Source organism: Arachis duranensis, chromosome 2, assembly GCF_000817695.3.
Source record: "Arachis duranensis cultivar V14167 chromosome 2, aradu.V14167.gnm2.J7QH, whole genome shotgun sequence".
Classification (NCBI taxonomy): domain Eukaryota; kingdom Viridiplantae; phylum Streptophyta; class Magnoliopsida; order Fabales; family Fabaceae; genus Arachis; species Arachis duranensis.
The window spans coordinates 87146154-87165635 of NC_029773.3; the positions used below are offsets into that span (position 1 = coordinate 87146154).

Here is a 19482-nt window from a genome sequence, read left to right on the forward strand (position 1 = left end):
GGCAAGATTTGCAAACAATGACCAACAATCTTCATCATTCAACACACTCAAATTGTGGGCTTGATGGTGATGACTTTTGACCATATTTGCAATCTTTTCATCACGAGTTGTCACAAGAATCTTACCTCCATGCCTCCCTGCCTCAGTTCCACATTGAAAAGGAGTAAGCAACTTTTTCCAAGCCATATAATTGTTACTCCACATGTCATCCAAAACAACCAAGAAACTCTTTTCTGCTAGCTCATTCTTCAACCAAAGCTGAACTGAATCTAAATCATTCAAGTTACAAGGACCAGAAGTTGCTTTCTCTACCACAGTTTTAGTCACCTTAAGAACATCAAATTCTTCCCCAACACAAACCCATGTTTTAACATCAAATTTTTGCTGCACTCTATCATCATTGAAAACCAATTGAGCCAAAGTAGTTTTTCCAATCCCACCCATGCCCCAAATGGGGATCACAGATAGTTTACCATCATTACTATCATCCAACAACAATTTGACTATATCCTCCCTCTCTTGGTCCCTACCAACAAATACATCAGACTTTTGAACAAGAGATGTTGATTCAATTCTCCCTGACATGTTCTTCACTGAAATCTTTTCTAGACCAAGGATATCCTTATGACTTGCAATATCTTGTAGTCTAGCAATGATTTCTTCAATCCTAGTAACCATCTCCCTATCTTGCAAATTGAGAAAGCGGAACAGGAAGTTACCTGGTGGTGGATCCTTCCGAGTGGCAGCTTTGGTGGCGATTTCGTCCAGCAAGTCATCAGCATCATAGACAGCATCTTGGAGATTTTCAAGCCACCTCTTGACAGCAGGGTTATAAATCTGTTTCCTCTCAGCATCATTCAGCACAGCTTCAACCACACTCAAAATGTTCTCCAGCTTTTGAAGCAGCTTCTGGTCAACCTTCTTTCCTTTCATCATGTTGATGATCTCAGGATCGGACAGCCGATCAAAAATAACATTGAGAAAAGAAGAGAGAAAAGCTCCTCCAACAAGTTCAGCAGCCATGTTCACAAGAGCAAGAAAGAAAGAAAGGGATGGAAAGGGAAGTGGTTTGTGTATGCACTCAAAACTCAGAATTCTCTCACAAACACAGAGTATGAAATATTATTGTAATGTGGTGAATGCTTAGATTATTATAATTAGCGAATAATAACATATGTTGACTTCATATGCTTCATATGCTTAGATTATTATAAAGCATCTCATTTCTTGCTCCGAAGCTGTGAGATGCTTTGGGTGCCTTTGGTCTTCATTCTCCCTACAACGGATCTTTAGCTGCAAAATGTTTAACAATATCCACTTGTGCATTTATTTATTAACCCACCTACCATTAGTGCTTCCCTGCTTCTTATACCATAAAAAATTGTTCATCTCTGCATTTTTTTTTTAAAATAACTTTAACATAAAACTGCTTTTTATATTTTATCAGACACCAATTACTTAAATAGTTTGGAGCCGATTAAGAACTTTTTTAATTATGGAGAGTACCTATAATTATTTTTTAATAATGAAGTCACGATAAACATATTTTGCTTTAAATACAGTTGATAAGCATTTATATAGTTTAAAAAAACTTCTAAACTAATTATCAAAATTAATTTTTGAGATTTTTAATATTGACATTTTAGTATTTATTTTAAAATACATAAAGCAATTCCTAATATTTATCTCCATTAGAGAGGAATAATATTGTCTAACGGAAATAGATATAAAGAAAAAAAATGATAAAATTAGGGAAAAGAGTTGATTAGGTATCTACTATTAAAAATTTGATGGTAAGGGTAGAATTAAAATTTATCGAAAATGTTAAGAATAAAATTGAAACAAATTAAACATTATAGGGATTTTTAAAAATGTTAAGAATAAAAAATATATTTTATCTGTCACAAAATTATATTGATATAGTCATTTCTCTAAGATAATTTTTGTTGGATAATACTATAGTGAAAAGTAAAAAATATTTTTTCTGTAAAAAGAATTTACCAAAAAAATTGTATCATATGCAATGCACTTTTTTTTTTTCTAAATTTAGTAAAAGCATTCACTCGTCTTCCAATTTTACCATTTACAAAAAAAATTCTCTTTTTGCTTCAATGATTAAGTAGACATTTCCAAACTTCTTTCTCAATTTATGTTTGTTAGTTTTTATGTAATGTTTTTTGTAACGATGCTTTTATTTTATTTTTAAAATGATTTTTTTTACGATATTTTTTAACCCAACAGATTAATAATTAATCCGTTGCGAACTAGAGCTCTATTGAAGAGTTTGCTATTGACCAATAGGTTGTTGCATGCATAAAGCCAGATCCAAACTTCCGACATTTGTTTACTAATGAGCTAAACAACTGAGTTCATGAAATGACTTACATGAAATGACTTAGATTTCCATAATATGGTCTAGTCTTTCATTATCCCATATATCAACTATCCTTAAATAGAATGAAATGATGAAGGCATGAAAACTCTTACAGCATCTGCCATCATTTCTTCTGCATTTGGAAGTCTCAATCTTACAGCCACTTGAACTCTTCCAGGAACTTTACACAAGTATGAAATAGAAAAGAAATGTCACAATAACATCATAACAGAAACCACAGTTAACGATTACCAATATTTGAGGATTTGCATCCAACAATTAATATATATATATATATATACACACACACACACACAACATAAGCATAAAAAATGCTGCTGAGATTACAGACAAGTGCCAAGTCTACAGTATCTTGTCACAATGAACTGTTCTATATCCTTTTCAACATCAGTTCCAGAATATACTCTACTCCGATGTATAATCTAGGATTACAGAACACATCATAAAACTTCCAAAGAATACTATTTGAATATAAATTAAGAACCTCATTTCTTCAAAATCAGCTAAAGCTTAGAGAACAAATCTAGCACTTTTTCTCAACTAAAAACCTCATCAGCAACTATTCATCTCGAGCTTAGGCAGCATAATTAAGACATGATGATTTAACCAATATCACACATGTTTATTTTCCAGTTCATCATCCACACGTTAAAAAAACTAATAATTACTTGAAAATTTGAACACATACAATAAATTTGATCGCTATAAGCCTATAACAGAACACGTGACAAACACTAAAAAGGCTTCTATAACAAAATCAAACGAGTATCTATAAATTTATTAGGTTACTTGAAATCGTAACAATAAAGAAAGAAGCTACTGAAAAATCGGTTAACAAAGGGCTGATTTAGAGCTACATTTGCATTCACCTTCATACTCTTACGTTTCTACTACTGCTTACTGTTTCACTATTCAAATACATAAGCACTTGCTCTTTCTCACTCTATTCCGTTATCAGCGTTGCGAGTGAAGAGAGTAACTAAGCCGAAAGGAATCGAATTACTACTCGTACGTTTCTATTGTGGAATGAGAACGAGAATTCAAAAGCTGAAATCGGAAGAATAAGAAAGGTGTTAGGAAACCTGCGTCGCCAGCGTGAGATGGCGAGCTGCGGCGGAGAGCGGCGGGTCCCGGAGGGTGAGAGTGGCGAGGCTTCGTTCTGAGGATGCTGTTGTTGTTGGCGCCTTGGCGATCTAACTTGGCGGTTCCGCGTTGAACGACGCCGTTTCGGGGAATAGTCGACGCCATAGCTTCAAGCTTGTAAAAGCTTCAAAGAAGAATGGGCGAATAGAGAAGTTACTTTTCTACAAATTCAAATGAAGTGTGTGTTTGCGTTGTTAAGTAGTAACTGTTTTTGTTGTGTCTTTGACTCTTAAATCTTAATGCTTTGTTTGGGAGTGGAAAGAAACAGGAAGGAGAGAAATTGAGTGAAAAGAAATAAAAAGAAAAGAAATAGAAGTGAAATTTAATTTTTATAGGTGTGTTTGGAAATTGAAATGATGAAATGGAATGACCAAATGATTTTCTTTTTCCGTTTTCTCCCCTTAGTTGGGAATAAAAGTTTTTACTGGGCCCCACATTACTTTTTGTTACTCTTATATTTTTTCTTCTCATATTCTTTCAAAATCAATTTCCTTTCTATTTCTTTTCCCATATCAAATCCCTCCTATTTTTCATTGTAACAAACATAGCAGAAAAGGACAGACAACCCTCTAATCTTTTAAATTTTTTATAAATATATTTTTGATAAAATATAAATATAAAAAAATTCTGATTTTAATAAATAGAAGATAGTTTAATTCTTCTGTTTATTTGCTTTTTATATACTAAACAAAATTATTGTGGTTGAAATATTATTCAGGTATCTATTACGGTATCACACTAGATGGAAAATAAAACTCAGAATAAATAGGTCCCTGCTAATCAAAACATCATCGTTTTGCAAACATAGTCAATTCTTATTAAAAATCCTTTGGCAAGAGAGAAATTACCATATACTGTCCTAACCTCTTCATGAAGGCATAGCTTCCTTCCCTTCCACAACGTACATGATCACATTCGCGTTAGGGTTTCATTTAGTGTAGGGTGCCATGCATGCAAATGCACTCTACCATGGTTGCTTTCTGTTTCAGTTTTGTTGAAAAAAGTTATTGTACCCTCATTTTAAAGTCTTTTATGGTTCTGTGCATTGTGGGTTGATTTTATTTTTGTTAAAAAATTACAGATGACTGATAGATATGTGATTTCTGTTTTTCACCATGGAGAAAAGTTTGTGAGAAATGGTGATAGAGGACCTGTTTATGTGAATGAAAAAGTAAAAAATTTTTAAAGATGAACATAAATTTTATCAACTTTGGTGATTTGGTGAAGTTGTATGAGGATTTAGAATATCCTAGCTACAAGGTAATATACTCGTTTGATAGTACGGCGAATGATATTGAATCTGGGCTTCATCTTTTAACAGGAGATAGTGGGATTCGTGAATTGTGTGGCAATTTGATTAGGAATGAAAAAAAAAATGAGTTCTATGTTTACTTTGATCATGTTGTCGATGAACCTGAGTATGTAGAGGAATCCGGAGCCAGAAATGCAGGAAGTGGGAATGTTGGGTGCATAGAACTATATGACAAAAAACCCAATTTAAACCTTAAACCTTTGCGAAACGATGTCATTTTGATCAGCAGGGACCTATTTTTTTTCAAACTTTATCCCCATCCAGTGTGGCACCGTAATGGATACCTAGACACTGTTTTAACCACGTCAGCCAGTTCCGTTTGGTGTATGAGAAGCAAATAGACGGAAAGATTAAATTGTCCTCCATTTGTTAAAGTCAATAATTTTTTTGTATTTAAATTTTGTCAAGAATGTGTTTGTCAAAAACTTATAAGATTAGAAACCTATTTGTCATTTTTCTTAAATCTTAATAAAGCTAGAGTTCGGTTTATCGGTTCATTTTTTGCACTTTTTAATTTGCATATGGAGGGTGGAATGGAATAGATCGAAGTTATAGGGTGTAGGGGTGCTTATTAATACGAATGTGGTGTCAGTAAAGGAAAAATCGAACGGTCTGAGTTGATGGTGAGTTATCGGACGGTCCGATTTAAGCTGCACATATCGAATCGTCCGATTTGTGTCTTCCCGTCACGTGTCGCACATGCAGGTAATGTAGACGGTGATCCCCTTTAAGCCAACATAACCCCACCTGAAGCCCCACTCTTCATTTGGTGTGTCCCTTTCTTCATTTCTTCGTTTCTCATCCATCCATCCAGCCACCATTTTGTTCCTCTTCATCACTTTCTTGAAGCTTTAGAAAAAAATCAATTACAATGTCAAAGAAGTAAAAACGTAAAGTTGTTGATCATCCTGAACTTCATATTATCTGTAATGTCCCAAGCTTCTTTTCTTTTATTGTTACTACTCTACCCTTTAATTTTACCAAAATTGCTGCATTACCCTTATTCCTCTATCCAACCCTAACCCTAAATTATTGAACAACTCCCACAAATTTATTCTCTCTCACATACATCCCCACCCCAAGCACAGAAGACAAAATAAAAGAGAAAGAGGATCAAGAAGAGAAATAAAGAGATGGAATAAAGAAAAAGAAAAGAGGCGAGGATGACGCCGGCAAGGGGTTTACTGTCGTCGTCGTCACTGCTGAGGAGAGGAAAAATGAGAATGCAAGCAGAGAGAAAGGGCGTCGTCGTGGTAGGACCTAGGGGATGCTTCTGCCGCTGTTGAGCCACTCTGACCCCGTTGCCGTCGCCATAGCTGCAGGCGTGGAGGCTTGAAGAGAGACAGCTTGAAAGAGAGTGATGCGAAGAGAGGGTCTTCGAAGAGAGAGAGAGAGAGAGAGAGAGAGAGAGAGAGAGAGCTCGCAGAAAGAGAAACATGACCATACACGAACAGAGAGGGGAGGGGGAACTCGCCGGAGGAGGAGACTCGTCGCAGCGCCTTTGGTCGCCAGGAACGGCGCGACCGTCGCTGGAAAACATGCCGGAGTTTCCAAACTCGCGCGGCAACACTACCTTGCCATTTGTTCTAGTCTAGCTTCTCCCCTTAATCTCTTCTATTTTCACCTTATCTCTGCCACCATTTCATTTTTCTACCTTGTTCTTGTTTTTATTTATTTTTGTCTTTGTTCTGTCTTGGATTTTCTAGAATTTTATCTGCATTTGTCTCTTTATTCAACTTCCATTCTACTTCAACCTTCCTCACCTTTTATCTTGGCATTCCGGGTTTGGTCTCTTCAGTCCCTTGAGACCAATTTGTGAGTAGGATTTACATTTATAATTGTTTGATTGTACATCTATAATTATTTTGATATATATCAATTATGATTTTTGAATTATACTAACTATATTTGCCTTGAATGATTTTAAATTGATTAGAATAATTGATTTTTAGAATTAAATAATTCGTTTTTACGAAGTTTATACTTTCGGAACTATACATGAGACTATATATATTTTGATGAAGGTTTGCATTATTCCAAAATGTTTGATTTTAATTGAATATCTGCTTTTGAAGCATTGAAGTATTTGTTGGTACTCACTTTAAAGTTGGTGAAATATGTTTGAAATTTCTTATAATTGAAAAAGTATGATTGGAAAAGATTTCTGATGAGAAAGTATTATTTGATTCGATTTGATTCGATACCTTATATATTTAAAAGATCAAGGATTTGTTGTATTTGAGATTATATGTTTTGAATTGGTTTGGAAGGCTCGTATTAGAAAACCGTAGTTAACAGCGGTTATGACGTTAACCTAGATGCATCTGGGTCAAACCTCAGCTAACAAGGGCGTTGCTAGCCTAACGTGTAGGCCACACGTTGGATCTGTTATTCCGTACGGACACACTAAAGGAAAGGGCTACCCATAGAGGTGGAGCCACCCAAATGTGGACTTTTATTTTTATTTTTGTATGAGAACTCCTTTATTGATTTACTTATTCATATAAATTATTATTTTTTTACTAAAATTATTTTTATAATAATATTTATATGGTCTCATGTGAATTATAGATGTATTGTCTAGTCATTGGGTTTTAAAACTCACTCCGTTTTTTGAAAAAAATATTTTTCAGGAATAAATATTTGATTATGTGAGTATTTCTATTCAAGAGTAATGATCCGCAATTGGTATCAATTCTGTGTTGAGTTCTTAGACGTTATCTACTCCATATGTCACAGATCCATCCATATTTATCTATTTTATTTTTGTTTAAAATATGTAATTATTCATTTTAAAAAGTGTAAATTTATCAAAAAATATTTGTAACCTTAATTATCTTATATTCAAATCTGTTAGGCTTGCTAGGGGACTAGCTAATTTTCTAAGCGCCAGTCATGGTTCATTTTGGGTCGTGACATTATCAATTATCTTTGTCATTTTGATTATATATGTTTGTTTTTAATTTTTTTATATATCTAAAATATTATAAATAATATTAAGAATGAAGATTGTTAATAATAGTTAGTGTAATAATTTAAAATATATATTTAAATTTAGTTAGTGAATATGTTAGCGGTTGAATCTGTTTAGATTAGACTAATATAGTAAATTAGTAAAAAAGCATATGTTTAGAAATATTTGTAATAATTTAGGAAAATTATAATTAATTATTATTAGAGCTACGTTGGGCATATTATTAGTATTAGGAGAAAGTCTAGGGGTCAGTTATTTTTGTGTTTTGTGACCAGTACTTAACTATAAAAAAAAAAGTGGATGATCTTCTACTATTGGATGTAATCTCACACCATTAAAAATAATATTGATGGCCAATTGATGGTTACAAAACACAAAAGTTGTTGGCCTCTAACACTCCTCTTAGTATTGGTGTATAATGTTTGGGCTACAAAGTAAAAATTTAAGAAGATATGTTTAAAAAAAATTAAAAATATATATATTTAGATTTAGTTAGTGAATATTTTAATCAATAATAATATTTGAATTAGACTAATATGATTGATTAGTTAAAATATATGTTTAAAATTTTTTGTAATAATTTTTGAAATTATATGTTTAGAGTTATGTTAATTGTTGTATAATTGTTTGTAATAATTTTAGAAATTATGGTTAATAGTTAGGTTTTATAAAATATAATATATTACATTTTACCGCTAATAATAATTTATTTATTGTTAGATATTTAAATTGATATAAATGTATTATTATAGTTGAGGTTTTAATATGTAAAACATGATTAGGTAAATAAGAGTTGAATTTATTTAGTTATTAGTTATTATTAATAGTTAGTTAGTAATTATGATTATTTGCGATGATATAGGAATTATTATTATTATCCGTTAAACTATGAATATATAAATAAATAATTATGTAAGAAACAATTGATAGAAAAATTAGGAAACCATTGAATTATTAATATTTTGAAATTAAATTATTAGTATTAATATTTAGTTGAATTATTATATTTAGTTGTTTTTATTTATATGCATGCATGCTAGTTACTAAATTAGTATTAGTCTAATAAATTAGTTATTATTATTAGGAAATTATTAATTTTTAGTAGTGAATTAGTAATTATTGTTAATTTAGTAATAGTTTGTTATGTTTTTGTAAAGTTCACAGAATTTGACATGTAAATATCTACTGTCTCTGAATTGGTACAATCATGCTGTAAAGGAGTATTTATGGTTCACTAATTTTTATCATGTTTTTCATATTGAAATAGTTCAATGCCAGAAATTACTGGTAAATATTCTAGTTGAGAGGTGGCACCCAAACACACACACATTTCACTTTTCGGTTGGTAAGTGTGCTGAGTGTTTGCACCATTTTATAATTACACCGAAAAAGTCAGACTGTAGAGGAAGCTGTATAAAATTGACGTGGTTTCAGAATTTAAAAGAATGTTTACAGTGTGTTGACAAAGACAGTATTCATTGGTACGTGAAGTGCCACATTATGTTGTTATTTGGTACGATCTTGTTTGGAGACAAGTTAGGGGCAGCTGTGCACTGGAAGTTTCTGCCTTTATTTCGTGATTTTGGCAGTATACGACAGTATAGTTGGGGATCGGCATGCCTAGCACACCTGTACAGGTCGTTATGCAGAACGTCTCGTTTTGATTGCAAGAAAATCGATGATCCATTAACACTTCTCTTAGCTTGGGCTTGGCTTTGTCTACCACATCTTGCGCTGATTTCTAAGAATCTCCGCAGTTTTCCGCTTGCAAACAGGTAATCCATTATCGACTTACATCGTACATTCATATTTAGCATTCAATTATGTTAATGAAATAAATTACCTTAGATGGCATAACTGGGACCATGGAGGTGGACCCTATAGACATCTTAGTCTTGTTCACTTTAGAAAGTCATTTGATGATCTTCAGGAAGGCCAGATTTGTTTTCATTAAAGGAGTATTTGTTTTTATTTTAGTATAATTATTATTTGGATTGTAATCATTTGTTTCTTTTATTGTGTGTAGTTTGTGTGGTAGGTCTATGTTGTTGACCGTATTGACCCAGATATAATTCCTGCAGAAATCTACATTGACTCAGTTGGGTGGAGTGCTACGGTACCATTGGTATCATTTGAATGCTTTGAGTGGCATACAACCAATCGGTTTAGGGGACAATTCGGTTTCATTCAGGGAGTTTTTATCAGGAACGGAGTTTGGATAAGGCACACGGGGAAGTCCTAACTGGTCCTAAGAATCTTAACTGGGTCACAGCCACGACTCATTCATTTTGGGTGATGCAGTGGATAAATAGGTATAATCACATTCTTACTGAGATTTTCATGCCTCCCTAGCATCCCTTAGAGATTTACATGCATTGGTACTGTATAAAATATGGCAACCACTTGAACTTGTCAGATCTTGTGGTGCAAGAGAATGATTAGGGTAATCCAGCTTCAAATGATCCTGAGAAATGGTGGCTCTGGTACAAGTGTGACTACCATTATACCTTCTTATAACCTAACAGTATTTTCTGCGGATCATGCTTACCCTGATCAGCCAATCACAACCTGATCCATACTGTGTACATTTGGCATAAAATGTCGACGGCTCCAATTCATACACCCGATAGTCTATACTTCTTCGGATGATATAATCTTTCATCGACATAATAACAACTTCCCTGAAACTAAATTTCATTCCCACGATAAATTCACTATCTACCACCATAGAAATTTCTACAACGACAACAGTCATACCATAAATATTTAATAAGTGAAATTAAAAATAAAATCTATCTATAATTTACAAATCAATCATACCAACAATTTAATACTAACATACATAAATATTTATATGTCGAAAAAATATTTACAATATTAATTTATATTTTAATATTAATATAAAAAATTAATACTCACTACATCATATTAATATAAATAAATTTTACATCAAGTAATTATTTCAATTTTAACCCAATGAAAACATAATCACATGCATAAATACTAATTAATATTAGGACAACTAATATTTAACTAAATCGATAACTAATTAAATAATTATTGTCTTAAATTTAACCATTTAAACACATAAAGAAATATTAATTAAGTATATTTTCACATGTTATGTACTTGCATTCATATATTCAGAAAACTTCGAAGCATGCATGGCCTCCAAATTCAAAACTCGCATGAAAGATGGTTCTTCAAACGGATATTCATTTGCCAATGCGTTTGCCATGTCTATCACATTTGTCTTCATATTGCTGTCACCTTGATCTTCGTCTCCGTCTAGACCAACAATTTCGTAATTGCTTTCAAACTCTTCTTCACTATCACTATTGTAATCTTTCCGTTCAATATTTTAGTCGGTTTCAAATTGTTCAAACTCAATATATAACTCAATGAACGGTATCTGAGCGTGACTTTCAATATACATTGAAAACATCTCTTGCATGCTCGCTTCATTAATTATATATTTGGTTTGAAATTGAACGAATCTGCCAAATACTGGTATAGGATACCTGTCTAAAATACATGATATTTTTCTTGACATTTCAGAATCTATCTTCTCACAAATCATACCTTTTAGTTCTTCGAATGAGATTGTGAATGGAATAACAACATCTAACGGATTTTCATAAACAAACTTCACTCCTTCAGATATTTGTAACAAAATCTGACCAAAATGATATATCTTTAATAAGACTCTATCATCCATGTTTCTCACTCACATGAATATAAACTCCACTGTCAATTTTTTTGCACTCTAACAAAATAATGGAGAAACATATGTTGGAAGAGCTCAGGAAAAAAGAAGAACAGCACAAAGGAGAAGATGAGATTTGCAAACTCGTAACACACTCAGCTATATATATACATATAAACATAACAAATCGTACCAACCGTTTTCTTTTTGTCCGTTGAAATAATATATTTTATTATCAAGTCGGACGGTCCGATTTAAATTTTTCAAAAAAAAAAAATCCCAACTGAAATCGGACGGTCCGATTTCAATTGCCAAATTTAAAAACTTTTTCTCTACACAAATCGGACCGTCCAATTTGCGACCTTGCTTTTTTCAATAAAAAAATCAAATGGTCTGATTTTATCATGTTAGTTTCAGATAAAGCTATCCCACACTTCTGTATAGTATCCCATAATTCTATAACCAGACAGATCGTACACATAGTTTCAATATAAAAAAAATGACCTCATTTTTTGAAAATAAAATTAATTTTAATTAGTCATAATTTATTATTAAGGGCTAAGATTCTATCTAAATCTATCTCATAAATATTGAAAATTAATCATCAATTATCTATAAAAAATAAATAATTAAACATTCATATTATTCATATTACAGAGTCGATGCAGATTTCGATAATTTTTTTAAAATTATTTAATCCGATAATTATTATATTTATTTTATTTATTAAAATAAAAATTACACATATATATAGTTATATGCATGATTCTGCTGCCAACCCAACAAAAGATTAAAGTTCCATGCAAAATTTTTATTTTCTTAAAAATATCATTTTTTTTCAATATCTGAATTTATTACTTTTTTAAAAAATATTCTACATAAATATCTAATTATATTTATTCTTTTAAATAATCTTTTATGTAGTTAATATAAAATATAATTATTTGTATTTACGAGTCATTATGTGTTTAAATACTTGTATAATATTATTTTACACTTATAACGCATCAAAATTAAATTCTTAAAATAATTATATATTATATATACATATTTTGAAAATAAAAGAAAGGTTTAATAATAACTCAAATCAAATAAATAACTATCTACAAATTTTGAATGTTAAATTAGAATTTAGAAGTGAATGAGAATCATAGAAGTAGAGATGGACATAAGAGGGGAGAGTGGAGGCCTTGGCTTCCCCAGCTTTTTAAAAAAAAAGTTAATAGTAATAAATTATTAAGTATGATTTAATTTTTTTGAAAATTTATTTAGTGTTTAATCTAGTATAAATAAAAGTTAAGTCCAACTTAAATATTAATGATTTTTAATATCTAAAAAGTAATTAATAATATTAAAAAAATTTAAAAAAATATTATTACTAATATTTTTTAATTAAATAAATTTTTTAAATTCTATGTGACCGTCCTTCTTAATTCATTTGGTATTAATTCTCTTTGTTTCAATTGCTAGAACTAAATTTTTTTTTCAGTTATGAATATTATGAAAAATAACTCAGAAACAAAATAAAAGATAAATCTTTTACTAATTGTCTTTTAATTATATTGAAAAAAATTATTAAAAAATTTGACAGATTTTATTATTAATGAATTTTATGATACAAAGAATCGATCATTTCGTCTATAATAAATACATACATAATTTTTATTTTTTAAAATATATTTTTTATCGATATATTTTTATAATACATCTTTCATTATATAATTTTTTACATAATTTTTTAATATTATATATGTCCGTGCAGAAGTGTCCTGGCAAGAAAATCACGATTCTTATTTCTTGCACTACCTCATAAGTCACCATTCAACTACCTCATTTAGTTTTGGTGGTATTTCTAGGTGATGCCTTAAATACATGACAATGGTGGTAATTCATGCATTCATTCTTTTTTATTTTTTATAATATGTAAAAGAGTAAAAATAGATTCTTTTCAATAGGAAAAATACTTGAGAGAATAAAGTATAATTTCTCACCTTTAATTTTATAAGTGGAATTAAAATTAAATAAAAAAGAGAAAATAATGAAGAATTAAATTAAACACTTGATAATATCTAAATTTTTTTTCACTAAAAAAAATTCACTCCCTGAAAAAGATGTTTGGTGTATTTATTATTTGTATCAAAGTTCAAAACTCAACTTAAAATTCATGAAATTCTTTGACTATGACCTAGAAACATGTAACACAAATTTAGTCCTCCTTGCTTCCAGAGGTGGAATTAGACAAAATATTTAGGGACTGACATTTACGAATTAAGTTTAAGAAAATTATTTAAAATATTAGGGCATTGATAATTTATTAGTAAAAAGATATATAGTATTTTAATAATGAATGTATTGATAACTTAATTAAAAAAATATTTTAACAATAAATTAGTTAGTATACTGTTATTATTTTTAAGTAATACCTATTAACAATAACCAAGTTGAATATTAAAGTATTTTATATAGCCTATTAAATTTTATATTTGAACTAATAACTTATCAATATTTTGATTGTTTAATGGCCAAATTAAATTATTAGATATAATATATAAAAGTAAACAAATACTTTCTGATTACAAATTTAAAAGTATATGGATTATGTACATCATATTATTTGCTATACAAATCTATATTTCTTCTAAATATAAATCTTTTTAAACTAATTACATAAAATAATAGCTAATATTATATATACACCAAAAATTACTATAAGCACACTTATTATTCTTAACTAAAAAAATAAATATGGTAAAATAAGAATAAAAATGGCACCTCTAATAATATAAAATATATATTTACTATAATAAAAATAATTTAGAAGGAACGCATATTCAAAAACAAATTAAGATACTCATAAAGTAAAATTAACATTTTTAAACCCCTACACTATATTTCGCTTTGTCCCGTATCAGAAAACTCTGTTAAATCTGAAAAGAGAACAAAGAGCGAGAGAGAAAGGGAGTAGAGAGCAGAGAGAAGAGAAGAGAGAAGAGAAGAGAACGAGAAATTGAGTTCATTGATTCTGAAAAACTACATTACAGAGTAGGTTTTCTCTTGAATTTATAGTCACAGCTGAAACAGATCTTTCTAACAACTAATTATCCTTCTAACAAACTAACTCAGCATAACTAACTCTTATCACATGCCTCACACTACAGCTAGTTTCATCTCTTATTTATCCTCAACATTCCCCCTCAACTTGAGCTTGGCTTGGTCAACTAGTCTTAGTTTGCATCTAATCTTCAAGAAGGCATCATGACTCACTGGCTTGGTAAGAACATCTGCAATTCGATCTTGAGATGGAATATGGACTACATATGCCTGCTTGTCCTCAACTCTATGTCGAACAAAGTGGAGATCAATTTCAAAATGTTTCGATCGGCTGTGCAGAATTGGATTCTGACTCATGAGCACTGTGCTTTGATTGTCACAAAACAATGTTGGAGGAAGTCCAGCCGGTATGTGCATTTCATGGAGGAGTTTCTGCAGCCACATAGTGTCTGTCATGGCATCAGCCAGGGCTCTAAACTCAGCCTCGGCGCTTGATCTGGCTACAGCCGTTTGCTTCCTGCTTGACCAATTTATGAGATTCACCCCAAGGAATATACAATACCCTGTTGTTGATCGTCTATCCACAGGATCTGCTGCCCAATCTGAGTCACAAAATGATAAGATTCTGAAGTCGCTGCTTCTATGAATTTCAAGCCCAAACTCAATTGTCCCGACCAGGTAGCGAAGGATTCTCTTTACTGCCTTCCAGTGCTGTTCCAGGGGAGCATGCATAAATTGGGACACTTTGTTCACGGAGAAGGCAATATCAGGCCTAGTGATGGTGGCGTATTGCAGCCCACCCACTATGGATCTGTACAAAAAGGGCTTATCAAATGTTGTACCTATTGTATCAAGCTTTAAGGTACTAGCCATTGGTGTGGTAACGGGTCTAGCCTCTAACATCTCAGCTCTCTTCAACAGATCCTTGACATATTTAGACTGTTTCAGCACTAGAGTATCAGCTTTAGTTCTTTCAACTTCAATTCCAAGAAAAAAAATTCATTTCCCCCAAGTCTTTTAGAGTGAACACTTTTTTTAATTGTTGGATCAGACCATCAACTTCAGTTTGATTAGTGCCAGTCATCAGTATGTCATCAACATATGCTAGAAAATAGATTGTTGAAACTTTAGTGTGTCGAACAAAGAGACAAGGATCTGAAGTTGTACTTGCAAAACCAAATCCTCTAAGTGTGCTGCTTAGCTTCAGAAACCAGGCTCTTAGAGCCTGTTTTAAGCCATATAGGGCCTTCTCCAATTTGCACACAAGGCTAGAACCAAGTGCATAACCCTCAGGTTGCACCATGTACACTTTCTCATGTAAATCCCCATTGAGAAATGCGTTGTTGAAATCAAATTGCCTCACTCTCCATCCTTTTGAAATAGTAATAGACAGCAATGTGCGTACTGTTGTAGGCTTGGCAACTGGACTAAAAACTTGATCATAGTCCAAACCTTCTCGCTGATGAAATCTCTTTGCGACCAACCTCGCTTTGTACTTCTGAATTGTCCCATTTGGCTGTCTTTTGATGCAAAATACCCAGCGACATCCAATTGGTTCAACTGTTGGTGACTCTTCAACCAAGTTCCATGTCTTGCACTTCAAAAGTGCTGCATACTCTTCATCCATTGCGGCTTTCCAATGCGGAAAGGTTAGTGCTTGTACCACTGAAGAAGGTTCAACTTGTGTGAGGTCTACAACATTATCCGGAACCAGTGCAGTGAACAGTTTCGGCTTAAAAATTCCAGCCTGACTTCTAGTAACCATAGGATGCGTTCGAGTAGGCGCTGTAGTGGGCAGAGCTACATGTCCTCTTTCTAGCTGCTCAGATAACCCTGCATTACTTGAGGGAAACACAGAAGTAGAAGTAGTCCTAGTAGTATCATCAGTTAATGGACAGTTATGAGCAGCACTAATATTGGCAGAAGACTCAGGTTGAGCTAAGGGTGTGGAGGATGGTGAAAATGGTTGGGAAAGTGATTGTTGTGCAGGGTCTAGTATTTGACGGTGTAAATTGGCATCTGAGTTAGGAACAGGTGTTTCATGTATGAGAGGGCTAGTGGTGTTGGAAGTACTAATTAGAGATGTGGCTTGGGCATTGAGATGGTTTTGTTGGACAATGATGTGGGCTGGAATGAGGTGCAATGGTGCAGATGTGATAGTTTGGAGGTGTGGGATAACATATTTCAGTTTTGGAGTTTGATTGAAGAAGAGAGATTGATAAGGAAACTCAAATTCATCAAATAAGACATGTCTAGAAACGTAGAGTTTGCCGGAAGGTGAGAGACATTTGTACCCTTTATGATGAGAGGAGTAACCTAAAAAGAGACATTTGTGAGTTTTAAAATTAAATTTATGAGTGTTGTAGGGTTTAAGTTGTGGATAACATGCACATCCAAAGGTTTTGAGAAACAAATAGTCTGGTTCTTTGTGATTGAGGAGCTCAAATGGTGTTTTCTGATCTGTAGTGTATGAGGGTAGTAGATTAATGAGATGAGTGGCTGTCAAGAAGGCTTGATCCCAAAATCTTAGGGGCAAAGAGGCTTGAGAGAGTAGTGTTAGGCCCATTTCAGTTATGTGCCGGTGTTTCCGTTCAATTCTACCATTTTGTTGGTGAGTGTGAGGACAACTAAACCTATGAGCAATGCCATGCTGAATGAGGAATTCTGTGAAACTGTGAGAGAGGAATTCACCTCCATTGTCAGTTTGAAGACTTTTAATCTTGTGTCCAGTCTTGTTTTCAAGTAGCAATTTGTATTGGGTAAAGGCTTGGAGAGCTTGAGCTTTGTTTTGCAGCAGGTATAGACATGTGTATCTGGTTTTGGCATCAATGAAAATTATATAATATCTAAAACCTGAACTACTGATGATTGGTGCTGGCCCCCAAATATCAGAGTAGACTAACTCTAGAGTTGTGTTATAGTCAGTGAGTGAGTCAGAGAAAGGCAAATTATGATGTTTTCCTTGACAATATGCATTGCACAAAGGAGTAATAGCTGTTGTGTCTCTTTTATTCATATCATCATCCACAATTTTACAACGCTGCATTACTTTTGCTACTGTTTTTGCAGCCAGATGTCCTAACCTTCTATGCCATACTTCAAACTGCGACACAGACACAGCTTTACAATGTGTATTTCCTTCTTCTTTTCTTTTCTGTTTTTGTTCACTTTCTTTTTCTTTTTCTTCTTATTTTTCTTTTTCTTTTTCTTTTTCTTTTTCTTTTTCTTTGCTTTTCTGTTCATGCTCAACACTACCTATTCTAGACTCTTGTACACTAAAATGAGATTCCTGGTCACTACTAGCAGATGCAGTGGCTTTTATTGCTTGCAAAGCTTCTCTTATTCCTCCAAATGAAGGTAAACCGCTTGATGATGTTGCCCTGGCCAATATGCCAATGTTGTCAAATTGATAAAGTCCTCCTCTAAGAGACCCTATGAGAAGCAGATCGTTGGTCTCCTGATCCTTAACAAAACAATCAAAAGGATGGAATTCAAAGAACACGTGATTATCTTGCGCAAATTTTGCTACACTAATGAGGTTCTTCGTGATTGAGGGAACATGTAGTAGGTTTAGTAGTTTAAAGTAGTGTGTGTTGGGCTGATAAGGAGGGTTGGATACAGGAAATAATATAGTTCTGCCAATATTATTGATGCACATACCTTGACCATTACTTGTGAACACCTGCTCTGAGCCTTCATACTCTGAGCCTGTAACTAGATTGTTGCCATCAAATGTAAGGTGGTGTGATGCTCCTGTGTCCAGATACCACGCTCTATCTATCAAAGGTGTGGTTGACGGCGCAGCTGCAACCAATGCTCGTGGTTGTGAGTCTGTTTGTGACTGTGGTTGATGAAAGGCTGAAGACGGTGGAGCTGGATTTGATGCTGCTTCATAAGGTCTTTGATAGTTCTGATTAAACCTGTGATAACAATCCCATACAATGTCTCCAATCCTTCCACATAACTGACATTGCGGCCTTGAATTGCCGTAATAGAAGGATCTGCCACCTCTAAATCCTCGACCACGAGCTCGTCCTCGAAACTCCTGACCTCTTCCTTGATAGTTATGTTGTTGATTTTGTGAATATATAGAGTAATTGTGGTGGTGTTCTTGCAGTTTTGATTCTGAATCTTGAGCCAAATTTACATGCATAGTGCCAAGTACATTCTTTTTAAATCTCTCAACTAATTCTTCTTGTCCTACTAATAATGCCTCCACCTCACTCTCAGTTATTTCATCAGCCTTTGAATTTATCATAGTAATAAAAGCACTGTAATCCTCATTTAAGCCTTGAGCTACTACTTCGACAAATTCCTCACTAGTAAGAGGTGCACCTAATGCAGAAAGTGAGTTTGTTACCTTTTTAATCCTGGACATATATTCTGTTACAGATCCTTGAAGTTTGATGGTCTTAATTTGTGATTTCAACTGCTTTACTTTTGATTTCATCCTTTTTGCAAAATAATCTTCCAGTTTGAACCAGATCTCATAAGCAAATTCACACTCAGCCAACTGATGAGTAAACTCTGGATCCATTGAGGCAAAGAACCACGAGACTAAGAATTGATCCTCTTGCTCCCAAGCTTCAAACTCCTTCGTTTCAGTGTTTGTCAATCGATCTTGTTCAGATCCATATTTTCTTGGATCGAGATGCTCCTTGAGTTTATTCGATTTTATGAAGGCCAGTGCTTGACGTCTCCATGGAACGAAGTTATTTTCATCGAGCTTGAACGCGATGGTGTTGATCGTTGTTCTAGGGTTCACAATTGCGGAAGCTGGAATTTCACTTGGTAGCGCCATGGATCAGAACCTAGAGCTCTGATACCATGAGAAGGTATCAGAAAAGAGAGCAAAGAGCGAGAAAGAAAGGGAGTAGAAAGCAGAGAGAAGAGAAGAGAGA

At 33.0% G+C, this 19482-nt stretch overlaps 2 protein-coding genes across 4 annotated transcripts in view; both read right to left on the reverse strand.

Annotated features, from left to right (window-relative positions):
* The window catches only part of LOC107475565 (putative disease resistance RPP13-like protein 1), a 55044-nt gene that overhangs the window by 4161 nt on the left and 31401 nt on the right, over window positions 1-19482 (reverse strand). The gene's annotated exons all lie outside the window — the stretch shown is intronic.
* Window positions 2190-3719, reverse strand: LOC107475563 (kinesin-like protein KIN-UB). Its single transcript, XM_016095225.3, has 2 exons — window positions 3478-3719; window positions 2190-2555 (listed from the first exon to the last, which is right to left on the reverse strand). Exons 1-2 carry the CDS (start codon window positions 3641-3643, stop codon window positions 2449-2451), a joined length of 273 nt encoding a protein of 90 aa, XP_015950711.1. The 5' UTR covers window positions 3644-3719; the 3' UTR covers window positions 2190-2448.